Here is a 16814-nt window from a genome sequence, read left to right as displayed (position 1 = left end):
GCCTTTTCAAAAACAAAAAACTGTGTATATATAATACAAAATCAAATAGCAAAAATGAGAATAAGAATGAATAACCTAAAGTAGTTTAATCGGCTTTCTACATGGTTGACCTGGTTAGGTTAGCCACATTATTTCGCAGGGCCCATGTCTCAAGAAGACTGGACCATGGGTATTCCTCTAAAACCTCGTTCATTCCCCACTGGGGACACTCGAAAGCTGTAACGGAACTAAAAGTACAGACCTCTTCAATGCAATGCAGGCGGCCCCCTAGCGGGGAATGATTCACACGTTTAAAACCCTGAACTCACAATGTACAGCAGAGATGGATAAAACATTTGTAAATACCTTTATTCAATGAATGTGTTTGTAGGTTTTGCATAAGATTTTATTCTTTCAAGTTTCCTCTCTAACTTCTTCAATTTTATCATCTCTATTTTCCAAAATGTCTCAACCCAATGCTTACTGAGGAAACTCGTCATGGTCATACGCAATCCTAAAATTTCTTCACATTAACCAAGGTTCCACCCTTGGATCCGGATTCAAGCATTGCCTCCAAAACTGCAACGTCTCTGGCACCTTCCACGAAAGAGCTGCGTGGTTCAGCTTCATAGCCATTTCCCTGCTGCAAAACAGAGGATGAGGGGTATCTCTTAGAAGTGACAATTAGAAACTCATTTGAAGCATTCCAAGTACAAGCGCAAACAAGTTTAGCATTGCTTTTCAACATTCATAATTCTATTCAGTCCAGGAAGCCCCAATATGTCGTCTAGTTGTATAAAAAAGAAAAAGGAAAACAGCACTTAAGTATCTTGTTCAATGACAGGTGAATCTATCCTTTGCTTATAGCCCATGTTCAAACCTTTGCTTCCCCAAGCCCAAAAATAGTATCAGAACTGTTCTGGGAAAGAGAAATCACAAGAACCATGTAAAGATATGTGGGAATCTGTATTAAACTGCTGTCAAATTGAATCAACTCATAGGTTCATCCAATGCTAGTATAGGCTATCATCTAATAGAAAAACTTAGTTTTATGAGAATAATGAAACGTTTATAAATAAACACTACTGCCTGGTAAATGACCCAATTGTACTTTCTTGGGACATAGATACTGACCATCCTTTATAGCAACATAAACCAGCCAACAGATGGTGGAATGAATGATGCAACAGCCAAAATATTACATTAACCAACCTTCAGGTTTGCTTGCACAATGTCATGTATAAAAATTTTTAATTCTTCGTGCACTCCACAGAATGGATGGAAAGTGCTTTTGCATTGCCCATCTGCACTGTATAGTGAAACCTGAGATGGCATATAATAAGATTTCAAAAGAAGGATGTCATATGTCACACACTAATCAGAAGGAACTTCAAGAGATGATTAAACCTTATATCATAGAAAAACAGAAGTACAGAAGTTTCAGAATCTAATTAATCATAATTACAATAAAATGAAGTTAGTTTCCATTTTTACCAAGTAACCATGCTTTCCATCTACTTTTCCACGCTCAACTTGTACGGTTCCTTTTGACCCAACAACTCGCCAAATTATCTAAAACAATAAAAGAAATGAGCAAAACATAACAAATGCAAGCAAAAACGTTTAAAAGAGTATCACTTCAGCAGATACCTTAGGTGAACTAGAGGATACAACCATCACAAAGACTCCAGAGCATCCATTCTCCAGCTTACTGAGGAAAGCAATCCAAGTCTTAAGCCTTTCAGTTCTAAGATAAAATTCTATATAGAAAATCAACTTTTATTCTTAAATAACTTACAAATTAGAAGAAATAATGTCTGGCGGAGGTAAAGTTCTATCTATATGAGAGGTTATGGCCGAAACTGAGGTCACCTCACAACCAACTATCTGCTTGCAAGAACAGGAAACTCATCCCACGTTTCTTGATGACTAAATAAAAAAGAACTTTATAGAATAATAATGTCAAAGCTTAACTTCAATGGTGCCTTTTCCTACTATTCTATTTCTTCTTATCTATGTTGGATTGGGAAAGGAAACCAGGTGGAGGAATTGAAAGAGTTGAGGGGTTGATTTCTTCTGATATGTTAGTGTTCGTGCTCTTGAGTGTAGAGCTAATTGAAAAAATCTGGTTTTGTGTCTTAAAATTGTCAAGCCAACCATAAAATGTCGGACCACAAATCTGGTGAGTTAAATGTAATCTGAAAAACAGAAATTGAAGCTAATAATCCAGCTGGCCTTCAACATTAATTTATCGGACCATATAGAAATCTCGCCACAATGTTTACAATTTTCATACAAAATAGCAGCTGTAGCTTTACGTAGAAAGGAATAATCCTTGTCAGAAACACGGACCTTCTCTCTAAACTTTCCTTAAGAGTGGACCCTAGAGAGGATGTGACATCTAGATAGCATCCTAACAGTAATCTAGCCACTGTGATAATGTAATAGAGACGTACCATCCTCAAGCCAGCAATAAAATGCACTCCCATATCCAAGATAAAACCTCCCTGTCAAAAAGAAAGATTTGCTAGTCAAGCTAAAAGGTAAAGGTGTAGATAAAGTTAACAAGTCTGACACATTCAGATTCTTTATAGCTCTGTCTCTTTATTTTATTTGATGTGCTCATGTCTAATCCATATTCAGAAACGGATATACGGATATAACCCTCCAAAGCTCCTCTAAAGAAAAAAAACTATTAAAAAATCAAACATACTCTTGTTAGATGCATCTGTGTCCGACACTAAACCCATAGATTCTTATTGAAAAGAGCAGCAGCATTTATCTTTAAACGAATAAATACTAAGAATATATAAGTTCTTGAAAAGTGAGAAATAGAAACACTGAGCTTCGATTGATGAGGTTAATTATGTACATGTGATAGTTTTTTATCTTTAAAACACATTATGCAATGAAATATTAGAAAACATTTTATATTTATTATAACAAAACCCAATAAAAGCTTCTTAGATATGATGCATAGGAATTTCTTTGTTTGAAACATATCAATTATCTTTAAGAAGCCCACAAGCAACGGCAAGTTCGTGTTGGGACTAAAATCCTGAACTTATGCTAACTGACCTCCAAAGAGAGCTGGTGAACCATTTGGGCTAAGCCCCAAGTTCATGCAAGTACTCGTTTTGCACCACGTGCTCTAAAACAATGTAAGTGTCCTAGTATATATAGAAGTGTAGAATTCCAAAATTTATCCCCACACTTAGGGATTAGTTTCTCTACTTTGAATAAAGGGATTAGGTGGGTTTTTCCCTAGAATCTCTCTTGTTTTATTTTTCTTTTATTTCAGGATTTAATTTGAGGGATTTGATTAGTACTGGAATTAAGGAGTAAGCAATGGCAAACATGTTGTCGTGTTTCTCCTATAAATTCTAGCAACTTCATGTTTATGAAATAAGAAAAACTAACAGTTTTCCACTCTAAATTATTCATCTCTCAATTGTTTTCATCTTTGAAATCCAACATGGTAATAGAGCTTGAAAACTTCTTCTATGACAAAACACAACCTAGCCTTTGGAATGGCTACTGAACATGCTCTATTGCTCAAATAGGTAATTTCCCCATGGCTTCCAGCGCCCAAGTGCAGAAAAACAGCTCTAAAAAATGCTTTTCTCAACAATGACTAGGGAAAAGTGTATATGGAAATACCACCAAGCTTTCAGACATGAGCTAAAGAAAACAAGGTCTATTAACTTCGAAAGTCTCTATAGTCTCAAGCATCTCCTAAACATGGTTTGACAAGTTTACAAAGGTAATCAAGAATTATGAGTATAACTAAGGTCAAGCTGATCATACCCTATTCACAAAATTCTCTCCTAATGCGAAAGTTGCTATTCTCATTGTTTATGTTACGGTATTATACTGAAGAAATAGGCTACTTGAAAGTACTTGCTATGGAGTTTGAGATCAAAGACCTAGGACCATATTCCCTAGATATAGAGCATGGATTTAAATTGCGGTTGCGGACATAACGGATACTTTTGCGGTCACTGCGGGTATCGCGGTCGTGAATTTTTTTTAAATTCGCACAACTTATTGTAAAACATAATAATTATAATAAGTTACTTTTGATGATTTTTAGAGTGTTTTCTAACACTTATGAACTTTTATTAATATGATATGAGAACACAATTTTTATAATCATTAATTATTCTTACATTTATTTACGAATTTTCTAAGAATGTTATATTAACTAATAACAAAGTAAAAAGAAAAAGAAAATATTAAACATTTATCATATTTAATAAGTTGAAAGTTTTATAGATAAAATAATTAAAATTCATATCGAGAGATATCTTCAATATTTCTTATGACTTTGAAGATGGTGAAGATATAAACATTCTATCTTGCAAAAGGAAAAAGCAATTAATAAATGTATAGATTCTCATTAATTATTCCTATTTCCTACCACTTATTCTCACTCTACTTTCATATATAATTTAACATGCTTGATTCTAAATTATCTTTTTATAAAATATACTCCATTCATTTATTTAAAAATATATTTTAAATGTTTTAATATCATCAAAATTAATAACATTAACAAAAGTTTTCTTTAAAAAAAACATACCTTACAAATAATGGTAGTGGTACGGTTTAGTTTTCACCAATTAGTGGAATGACGAGGAAGATCAGATCCTTCACCTTCACTTTGAAAGCGTTCTTGACTTGATTCTCTTGGCCTTTGTCCAAAAATATATCCAAAAAAAGTAATATTTTCACCTTGGTTTTTATATAATTGATATAGAGGATACATGAGAGGTGGGTGATACATTGGTGGTGGAGGATGTATTTGAGGCTGGAATGGCACACCATAATTAGGAAATGGTGGATAATAACCATATGGTTGTGAATAACCATGTGAAGGTTGTTTTGGTGGATAAAAATCTTGAGTGCTAGTAGATGAATCACTATACCCAAGGTTACTAGAATTCGATCTCCTACCAGATAAAGAGCCTATAGAAGTATGCTTTTGGCCTTTTCCTTTTAATGGAGCTCTAGGTTCACTTCTATCTCTCATAAGTTCAGGAAACATATTTCCATCAAACTCTAATCTATCACGGAAATGTCCACTAGTGGTACCAACCCCATATTCTCCTCTATACTGGCTAGAAGACCTAATTTCACTTCTACCACCACTGTATCCATCATCCTCATGAATTGGACTTAAACCACCACCATCGGGTCCATCGCCACTCTAACTTGGCGTTGAACTAGAACTTGAATGAGAATTTTGTTGTTGAGATTGATCAACATCTATTTCATCATCATAAGTATCCACAAGCAACACACCGACATTTTCACCATCTAACAATGGATTCTCTTTCTCATGAAGCCATTCTGATAGTGGATCAACATCTTCAAAGATATGATCAAGGCTGATAGGATTAAAACTAGCATTTTTATCATCCGTGCTTATTCTTTTTTGATGCCTTATCTGAAGCCTCATACTATAATAGGTAAACACTAGTTTCTCAAGCTTTTTATACTTTAACCTATTTCTTGTCTTGGTGTGAATATAACTAAATGTACTCCAATTTCGTTCGCAATTTGATGCTGAAGTTGTTTGACTAAGCACTTTAATTGCTAATTTTTGTAATTCGAGAACACATGTGCCGTATATTATCCACCACTCAGCTGCATAATATTACTTAAATTTTAAAATAACTTCAAAATGTACAATATAAATAAATAATATAAATTAAATAAAATAATTTAATTAACTGTTTACCCGGATTCATTTGCTGGAGCTCTTTGTGCTTGTGAAGTACCAAATGTTTCATATTTATCTCTAAATAGTAACAATTGCATAAATAAAAGATAGAGTAAAAATAAATAAAAAATAATTTTATTTCAAATTATGTAACAAAGTTACAAATAATAGTACTTGAATCTAACCTGATTAATCATTCTGACTTGAGTATCAAGAGAAGGTTCGAATCTTTCAATTATTGATCGTGTACCTTCTAATGTTTTTATTAGTACATTCTCAGAATGTTCCACCCCAAATTTAAATTGAGGACTGAGAAAATAACCTAAGTATAATTTATAAGAATATCATCAAATAATAATAATCTAAAGCTTAAAATAATAAAATATAAAAATAGTTCTTAATTATATAAAACATTTTATCTTACCAGCTGAATGTAGGTCGGAATGCATAAAATTTCATCTATTGTCAATAATCTTTTTGTACTCGGTGAAATATCGACAATCTTGTTGAGTTGCTCGCTTAGCTCTATCAACCACCTCATAAATAAAGCCCATTGTTGGTTTTTCATCGCTATCCACAAGTCTCAATACTTTTACTAAGGGCTCGTAAACTTTTATAAGGTCATTGGCTTTTTTCCAAAGAATCAAAATGGGGACAGCAAAAGTCAGGACTTGCTTATGAAACCAAAAAAATTGTTTTGGAAAAAGATTTTTAGAAAAAAGCAAATAACCTCATAAAAGTTTACGACCCCTAGTAAAAGCATTGAGACTTGTGGATAGCGATAAAAACCAACAATGGGCTTTATTTATGAGGTTATTGATAGAGCTAAGCGAGCAACTCAACAAGATTGTCGATATTTCACCGAGTACGAAAAGATTATTGACAATAGATGGAATTTTATGCATTCCGACTTGCATTCAACTGGTAAGATAAAATGTTTCATATAATTAAGAACTATTTTTATATTTTATTATTTTAAGCTTTAGATTATTATTTGATGATATTTTTATAAATTATATTTAGATTATTTTCTCAATCCTCAATTTAAATTTGGGGTGGAGCATTCTGAGAATGTACTAATAGAAACATTAGAAGGTACACGATCAGTAATTGAAAGATTCAAACCTTCTCTTGATACTCAAGTCAGAATGGTTAATCAGATTAGATTCAAGTACTATTATTTGTAACTTTGTTACATAATTTGAAATCAAATTATTTTTTATTTATTTTTACTCTATCTTTTATCTATGCAGTTGTTACTATTTAGAGATAAACATGAGACATTCGGTACTCCACAAGTACAAAGAGCTTGGAAACAAATGAATCCGGGTAAACAGTTAATTAAATTATTTTATTTTATTTATATTATTTATTTATATTGTACATTTTGAAGTTATTTTAAAATTTAAATAATATTATGCAGCTGAGTGGTGGATAATATACGGTACATGTGTTCCCGAATTATAAAAATTAGCAATTAAAGTGCTTAGTCAAACAACTTCAGCATCAAATTGTGAACGAAATTGGAGTACATTTAGTTATATTCACACCAAGGCAAAAAATAGATTAAAGTTTAAAAAGCTTGAGAAACTAGTGTTTACATATTATAATATAAGGCTTCAGATAAGGCATCAAAAAAGAATGAGCACTGATAATATAAACGCTAGTTTTAATCCTATCAGCCTTGATCATATCTTTAAAGATGTTGATCCATTATCAGAATGGCTTCATGAGAAAGAGAATCCATTGTTAGATGGTGAAAATGCCGGTGTGTTGCCTGTGGATACCTCTGATGATGAAATAGATGTTGATCAATCTCAACAATAAAATTTATCTCATTCAAGTTCTAGTTCAACGCCAAGTCAGAGTGGCGGTGGACCTGATGGTGGTGGTTTGAGTCCAATTCATGAGGATGATGGATATAGTGGTGATAGAGGTAAAATTAGGTCTTCTAGTCAGTATAGAGGAAAATATGAAGTTGGTACCACTAATGGACATTTCCGTGATAGATCAGAGTTTGGTGAAAATATGTTTCCTGAACCTAAGAGAGATAGAAGTGAACCTAGAGCTTCGTCAAAAGGAAAAGGCAAAAAGCATAATTCTATAAGCTCTTCATCTGGTAGGAGATCGAGTTCTAGTAACCTTGGGTATAGTGATTCATCTACTAGCACTCAAGGTTTTTATCCACCAGAACAACCTTCATATTTTCAACCTTCACATGGTTATCCACAACTATATGGTTATTATCCACCATTTCCTAATTATGGTGTGCCATACCAGCCTCAAATGCATCCTCTACCACCAATGTATCACCCACCTCCACCTCTCATGTATCCTCCATATCAATTATATCAAAACCAAGGTGAAAATGTTACTTTTTTTGGATATATTTTTAGACAAAGGCCAAGAGAATCAAGTCAAGAACACTCTCAAAGTGAAGGTGAAGGATTTGATCTTCCTCATCATTCCACTAATTGGTGAAAACTAAATCGTACCACTACCATTATTTGTAAGGTATGTTTTTTTTAAAGAAAACTTTTGTTAATGTTCTTAATTTTGATGATATTAAAACATTTAAAATATATCTTTAGATAAATGAATGGAGTATATTTTATGAAAAGATAATTAAGAATCAAGCATGTTAAACTATATATAAAAGTAGAATGAGGGTGAAAATAAGTGGTAGGAAATAGGAATAATTAATGAGAATCTATACATTTATCTATTCCTTTTTCCTTTTGCAAAGATAGAATATTTATATCTTCACCATCTTCAAAGTGTCAAGAGATATTGAAGACATCTCTCAAGTATGAATTTTAATTATTTTATCTATAAAACTTTCAAATTTATTAAATATGATAAATGTCTAATATTTTCTTTTCTTTTTTACTTTGTTATTAGTTAATATAACATTATTAGAAAATTCATAAATAAATGTAAGAATAATTAATGATTATAAAAGTTGTGTTCTCATATCATATTAATAAAAGTTCATAAGTGTTAGAAAACACTCTAAAATCATTAAAAGTAACTTTTTTATAATTATAATTATAATTATTATGTTTTACAATAAGTTGTGTGAATTTTTTTAAAATTCACGACCGCGATACCTGCAGTGACCGCAATAGCATCCGTTATGTCTGCAACCGCGATAAACGCAACGCGACCGAAAATGCTCCCGCGACCGCGATTTAAATCCTTGGACCCACTAGTGTACAGGGAAGATATAAACGATTTGTTGGAAAGCTTATTTACCTGTCCCAAACAAGGCCGAACATAAGCTTCCCTATTAGTGTTGTAAGTCAATTTATGAACAAACCAAATGAAGAACATCTTGAAGCAGTTTATTGGATTCTTAGACACTTGAAAATGACTTTTCTTTTAGAAAGGAACAACTAAGGGGGTTGAAGTATACTCAGATGTTGATTGCACAATATCCCTTACAAATCAAAGATCAAGACCGGCTATTGCCCCTTTGTATGGGTAAACTTGGTAACTTAGCATGGCAAGAAACAGTCCATAGTCTCTAGGAGTAGTGTCGAGGCAAAGTACAAAGCTTTAGCTCAAAGTAAATGTGAAAGATTATGGTTGTAAAGGTTACTTGAAGAGTTAAAAGGATCTCAATAAGAGAGGCGATGAAGGTGGTTTGTAATAATTTGGCAAAAATAAGTATTTCTAAAAATCTTGCTCATCATGATAGAACCAAACATGTTGAACTAGATCGCCATTTTATCAAAAAAAAGGTTGAAGCTGGAATATTGAACCTAATTTACACACCTACTAACCACCAAATGCCAGATGTTAGAACAAAAGCTCTTTCAATAATAAAGTTTGGGGAATTGAATTCCACTATGAGAATGATCAACATCTAGCCTCTAGCTTAAGGGAGAGTTTAGAATTCCAAAATTAATCCCAACATAAGGGAGAGTTTAGAATTCCAAAATTAATCCCAACATAGGGATTAGTTTCTCTAGTTTCCTTGTTTGAATAAAGAGATAGGAAGGTTTTTCCTAGAATGTCTCTTGTTTTATTTTTCTTTTATTTCAAGATTTAATTTGATTGTATCTTAATATGAGGGATTTGAATACTACTAGAATTAAGGAGTAATTAATGGCGAACATGCCATTTTTCTCATATAAATTCTAGCAGCTTCATGCTTATGAAATAAGAAAAAGAAAATATTTTTCCCCTCTGGAATTACTCATCTCTCAAGCTCTTAAATTCTATAATTTATTCATCTGTAAGGGTAAGCGAAATTACCACAGATTTATTTAATTTTTCACACATGTATAGGGAACACCAACATGTACTTTTTACACCGTTAGCAAAGGCATGCTCTTTAAGGGTTTTTATGCAACTTTCTACCTTTTACTATAAATGTCAGACTATTTAAGAGTGCAGAAGACACATTTTACACACCCCTGTTAGAGTTATTGTTATGGAAGCCTTTGAGGGCAAGACAGGAAGTCAAAAGTGTCAAAGAAGGAAAGAAGATAAATAACTTATTTTACAAATATTCCTAATTAGAATAATTTATTTAGGAAGTACTTTATTGCAATTAAAAGAACTTAATTTTAGTTACCCTAATTATAGGTTCTTATTCTACAAGTTAATTTTAGTTTCTTAGTCTACAAGAATAAAACCCTATGTAACCTCTATTAAAGGGGAAAATTCTTAGTAATAAAATAAGATGGAAATTATTCTAATTTATAGATGTTTATGACTCCTTCAAACAAGTCTAAGTTTAGGAGCTCCCTTTGACAAATTCCATATATTATTCATCATAGGTTACTCCCATGGTAGAAATCCCAACAAGGGGAAGGGTCCTTCAATTGAAGCAAACTTTCCCGTGAGTCACTCAATGACTCAATCCATAACCCGTGACCTTAACAATTATTAAGCGAAAAAGAATTCAAGCATACAAGTAAAGGCAATATAGCTTATTAATATCCCTTTTTTAAGATGACACTTGAATTTTGAGATTCATGGAGCATATATTACCAAATCCAATTGAGTAAAATACTTTGATTTATGTTATTTTGAGAATTCACTTTTAACTTAGTGTACCCCTGTTAAACACATGTAAAGACCGCAAAAAGACACGAGTGCTTAGTTATGATCCCCTTAGATACGTTAAAAACGTACGAGAAAAGCAAAAGTGCGAAAGCAAAGTAGTCAGTATCGTACTAGTGGATGTACCATTTTTGTTCCGGTACTAATACATACAAATACTGGTGTGTTTCAATATACCATTTCGGGTTTATCAATATTTTTCAAATATTTTTAATATATATTATATGTACATGTAAATATATCACAATTACATAGTACATACATATAAATATTAATTTTGAAATTATTAGTTATGTTCAATAACTTAATTAAATGATTATATTTGTATATAAATATAATTACAAAAATAATAAAAATAGTTAAGATAAAAATATTAAAAATTAGTTTAAAATATTAAAATATTTTCCTAACTAGTATGGGTCGATACACACCAGCACAGACCAAAAACACACCGGTATGACCGGTATTGACCAAAATTTACACTAGAGCAGAAACTAAGGCTCCGTTTGTTTCACTGAAAATGGCTTACGGAAAATGATTTCTGAAAAATGACTTACTTTTCTGGAAAAATTAATATTTTCTGGTGTTTTGATGAATCTGTGTAAAATATTTTCTTCTGTTTGGCAGGTTCCATAAAAATATTTCATAAAAGTCATTTTCAATTAAACAAACATACATTTGAGATTTTTTTAATATTTTCATTGTTTAATTGAGTTTATTTTATATTTATAATTTTATATTTTACATTGTTTTTACATATATTAAAATATTTTATTAAATTTAGATTCATGCATCGTCATGTTTTAGTTACATGACTACCAAGTGAGTATTTTTTTATTTAAAATGTGACATTAACAAAATTGACAAAAAAATTAGCAATGTCAACAATTAGACTTGATTTTCAAATCTGGAAAATAGAGGACTAAATTCTTGAAAATAAAAGTCAGAGACTAAATTACAAATTTGTGAAGAGTACATAGACTTATGACATATTTTAACATTTATACTACAAAACATTTATTATTAATATATTTATAATTGTAATAAATATTTATTATTAAAATATTAATATTGATATTTTCAATATGTGAATAATATTATTTAAAATTATTATTTTAAAATTTACTATTCAAATAAAATTGAAATATCAAATAATTTATTAAAATAATAAATTATATTAAATAATTTATTATATTAATAATTTATTATATGACTAAATATAAATAATTAAATATATATGTTTAACAATATTAAAAATATTATATTTCATATTATATTTTAATAATTTTAAATATTTTAAAAATAAAAATAAAAATAAAATTTATTATTAATATAATAATATTAAACTTGATTTAAGTTAATTTTTATATAAAAATAAAATTATCTATGGAGGAGCTCTTTTCCAGAAAATGATTACGCTTTTCAAAAGGGTAAGTCATTTTACAAGAAAAAAAGCTTATTTTACGTTGACTTGTAAGTCATTTTCTGTTGACCAAGCTATTTTCTATGAAACAAACACAGGAAAATGCAAAAAATATTTTCTGTAAAATCTTTTACATGTAAACAAACGACCCTAAAATTTGTTGTTCTAGTTACAACCGAAGCAGGACGATCTGTTTGATATTGACAGTACCAATACAAAAATTGACTTCCTTGCGTGAAAGTCTAGCATCTATATTCTACTTGGCATCATGTATTCGTACCTTAACAAGGACTGGTTGATGAGTAAGATTTATTAATATCTCATTGGCTGAAGTATATTGTATATGCATTGAAAATAGTTACCACCGGTGTTGTAGAAGGTATACTTCGACATAACAGTTTGTGCACCAAGAAAAGAAACTTATATCATCAGATATTAGTGTGAAAGACATACCTCAAAATTTCGCCTCCAAGAGCTAGAAAAATAAGGGTTTGAACTGTTCATTGACCCTTCAATAATAACTTGGACATTCATCATATCCCCAACACCAGCCACTAGTTTCTTGCTCTGAGAAAGATAAATCAATAAGAAACTAGGTAATAGTACAGATTGAATAGTACAGGGAATATGAAAAAACAAACCTCTACAAAAGCAGGTTCAAATCGATAGTTTTCAGCTACAGCCCAAATTGGTTGACCAGGGTTGGTACTAACGGATTTGTAACTAGCCAGTGCAGTTTCTATCTCGGGTATACCTAAAAAATAAAAACATCCCACTTTCTTATTCATGCAGTTTTCTTTAAAACAATTTTTTCAAACGAAGATAAGGGCAGTTGTTGGAGGAAGATGGAAAAAATTAATTCTAAATGCTCAAAACTTGCAAAAAGTGATTTATCAATAAAATTTAATTAATGCCAAAAAGAATGAATGCTGATTTGAGATCCCTTTTTCCTTGTTATGCAAATAAGATAAGTAAGCTTGCAAGAAATCTTCAAGTTCACAAAAAAAGGGAAAAAATGAAATACTATATATTAAGTTAAAACTCAGTAGTCCAGAACAGATAGAAATCAGTGCATATAGACAAAAGAAATGGATTACCTTCAAAGAATTTGTTTTAATAGGGATAATATATAGAAGATTTTTGGAAATATTTTAAAGGCAACAGCAATGATTTCTTGACAACATTCAGGGATTAAACCAAAAGGTACGTTATTATGATTGAGATAAAACTCAATAATCAGGATCTATTTAGCCGACTGTTAATGCTTCAAAACCAGCCAAGATTTATTTTGTACTCAATCCGTGCCTAGCCATCCATTGAAGTGGATGCTTCAGCCTAAGCTGACTATCTTCAATAAGCATGCAGTAATATTTAGAAATAATTACTCTTCACAATGACTTTCTGAATATTAATATTTTACCCAAACGGTGTAAACGATAAAAGAAAACAAAAGATTAAATTTGGTTTATGCACATCTACTTAGTTCAAAAAATCATATTTAAAACAATTACTTCAAATGCTGAAGACATGTCACTTTGGAATCTTGAAAATTTTGTTCTTAAAGTATCAAAGAGAAAAAAATTGTTTCAGGAGGTAAAATGTTTTGCCTCTCTCAAAAGTGAAGTTTGCAAACAAAAAAGCTTATGGTAAGATTTGTCTTCTCAATGAGGCAAATTGCTTTTTGTCTTCATTATCAGAAAATAATAAACTTGAAGTTGAGAGAAGTGTCATCCTTGAGACTTATGGTAAGATGTGTCCTACTTCTGATCCTCATTTCCAACTTCAAGCATATTTTGCTTCTGTAAATTCTTCTTTATTTCATGTTCAAGTATGTTCATATGTTAGATCTGTAATAAGATTTATGTTCTAAAATTAGAAACTATATAAAAATTAACTGAAAAAGTATGGAACTTACTAGTTGCTGCAGGTTTCTCTAGAGATCCCCAAGTTAACCAGGTAAAACATATGGCACACCCAAAACAAAAAGAAAATTAGTAAATTGCACATGGAAGAATAAAATAATAAGACTACTATTCCAATCCCATAATGCAAAATATGCTTATCTAGCCATGATGTATTACAACAAGTCATAGATGCATCATCTATCTTCCTTTCCATTCAAGAAAAATGAAAAAAAAGGGGGACGAGGTAGTGAAATTTGTTGGATTTCTGTTCTTTGAAAGGAAAATGGTAGTCAAATTCAAGAGATTCTATACAAAATAAATCCAAACTGGGAAAAAAGTTTGAGAGCCTCATTAAAGGGATAACGAACTAACTCACTTGCCCTAATAGTTAGAGCATACCAATGTATCTCACCTTGAATGACATGCTTTCCTGCTTTTAGCAACTTTAGGGAGATATCTACCTGCATGGTTTAATTCATATGTAAGCAAATAACCAACAACAATAGACTAATGTTCGTAATATTAGTACCTTATAAAATTATCTCCCATTAGGAGTTGGAATCAAACCCTGGTCTCTTCCCTATTAATTTTCTAAGCCATCCTCTATATTGTAAAAATACAAGTTTCACATGAAAATTTACTTTAGACAGAGACAGACATATGTAAAGAGTTATACTATTGACTAAAATTTTAGATCAAAATGCAGATAAAGAATGAAGGTAGAAAACAATTATAGAACTTGAAAATAATGACTAGAAATTATGAACATTCAAAGTTTAGGCTAGAAGTTATGTTTTCATGATTTGATGTGATTTGTTATCTACCAAAGTACCAAAACCACAAGAACACTCACCTTAGGATGATTTTTTTAGTCATTTTACAGATTCATTAAGGGTACTTATGAAAGCAATACCAAAGAAATATTTTCATATTTTATGAAAGAACTGCTCATACATCGCTACATTTCATGAAGACATTTTTTAAAGAAAGAAATCAAAGCCAGTTCCCTCAAGGCATTGATTAGCAAGATCCACATCTAAATTCTACCATAAAAGATGGTTGATCTCTATGTTTTCTTTTCTTTTTTCTTTTTATTGTTACTTAGATGACTCGTATTACAATTTACATAAACGCAATGAAAGTTCAGGGATAAAATAATGCTGAAGAAATGGGAAAATAAAGAACCTGAACTTGACCAGCCAAAACGACAGCAGTACCAATAAGAGAAGAATCCTGCATGATGTCGTTTAGACCTTGGTCTCCCCATTTACATTCTACTCCAGGAAAATGCTGTTTGGCTATCTCAACAGCTCTTCTCGAAGATTCCTTCTCGGTATGAACCACAACATCATTACCATTTCAATATACAGCAAAAAGAATACAAATATATATACATTTTCAAAATATTGAGTAAGAAGAAAGGGGAAAAAGAAACCTCTGAACGGCTCCAGATATATTTGAGGCAGAAGAGATGTGAGATCTCGGCGAGTCTCGGGATGTATTGAGTTTTTACAAATATTCCAGCCCCCAGAACCGCGATTTGTGGAAGGGTAGCCATTTTTGAAGGATCTTACTTTTTTAGCAAAAATTTAGATAGATCGATCTTTTACGATTTTGTTATGTGGGGGTTTGGAGTTTGAAGTTTGAAGTCGACTGCAACTGCAATGTGGTCAGAGGAAAAGAATGCGTTTGGAAGTTGAGAGGGACGCAGAAAATTCTAACACGAGCTACCAAAAACGAGCCTTCAGTGGGATCACAAATATAATAACAGTTAGATTATCCCATAGAAAATCTGAACCACTAGAAAAAAAAAGGAAGAAAATTTTGAGCATAAACCGGTATTTGCCGGTTCTAAGTAAAGAAAAAAAAAGGAGGCTTTTTGTTCTTTCTTGTTTTTATTCGGGAAAGAAAGAGAAGCTTTCCGTTTCTATTCCACAACAAAAGTTTTCCCTTAGCTTATGTGAATTAAGGTTGCATTTGGGTTTTGTTTTTCGTACCCTTTTCTACGGATGTTTAAACTTCGATTAAAATTAAATTAATTGATTAAACTGATCTAATTTAGTTAATCAATGGTTAATCGATCTAGTTTGGTCAGAGATCGATAAGGATTTTTTGAAATTTCGATTAACAGTTAATTAACTGAATTAATTGAACTTAATAAATAACATTATATATTATATGTATTAAACTATTCTAATTCGATCAAATGAATATTGCCAATTTTTTTTTTGATATGTTTTATACCTTTTTAACCAAAAAAAAAACAAAATATATATTTCGGTTAATTTGGTCCAAATTAACCGAAATATTTCAGTTCACTTAATTTTTTTGAAAAGTTTTTGGTTCGGTTAACAATTAAAGGATTAAAAAGTTTGGTCAATTTGATTAATACTAGTTCGGTTCGGTTAATTGTTTGAACACCCCTACCCTCTTCTTCCTCTTCTTTAACAAAATCTAGGATTACATTCGATAGCGCAAAATTCTTCTTCACGACAAGTGTGAAGTTAAGAGCTAGGTTCTTGAAACTTGACCGAAAATCCTTTCAAAAAAACTTGTGATTTATAATTTAGTGAGTTCTAGGATTTGTAAAATAGGGGTTTTCTTGATTAAGTGATGGAATTAGTTTGCTATGAGGTCTAACTACTCGTGCAAAAGCCAAGCCAAGATAAACTTGATCATACAAGACATTATGTGATGAGGACTTTAGCAC

At 31.3% G+C, this 16814-nt stretch overlaps 1 protein-coding gene across 2 annotated transcripts; it reads right to left on the bottom strand.

The window, feature by feature from the left end:
* Positions 1-323: 323 nt before the first annotated feature.
* Positions 324-15861, bottom strand: LOC105773531 (uncharacterized). Of its 2 annotated transcripts, none has more exons than XM_012595512.2 (12): positions 15540-15861; positions 15290-15430; positions 14517-14565; positions 14116-14133; positions 12842-12954; positions 12654-12767; positions 2436-2486; positions 1778-1866; positions 1630-1690; positions 1474-1551; positions 1192-1302; positions 324-619 (listed from the first exon to the last, which is right to left on the bottom strand). In XM_012595512.2, exons 1-12 carry the CDS (start codon positions 15660-15662, stop codon positions 494-496), a joined length of 1074 nt encoding a protein of 357 aa, XP_012450966.1. In that variant the 5' UTR covers positions 15663-15861; the 3' UTR covers positions 324-493. The 2 variants fall into 2 exon arrangements, with proteins under 2 accessions (XP_012450966.1, XP_012450965.1); XM_012595511.2 differs by having other exon boundaries at positions 324-622; positions 15540-15857.
* Positions 15862-16814: the final 953 nt, after the last annotated feature.

The sequence above is a fragment of the Gossypium raimondii genome, chromosome 6, assembly GCF_025698545.1.
Source record: "Gossypium raimondii isolate GPD5lz chromosome 6, ASM2569854v1, whole genome shotgun sequence".
NCBI classification, from domain to species: domain Eukaryota; kingdom Viridiplantae; phylum Streptophyta; class Magnoliopsida; order Malvales; family Malvaceae; genus Gossypium; species Gossypium raimondii.
The sequence above is the reverse complement of the archived record's forward strand: the minus strand, read 5'-3'. Positions and strand labels throughout refer to the sequence as shown.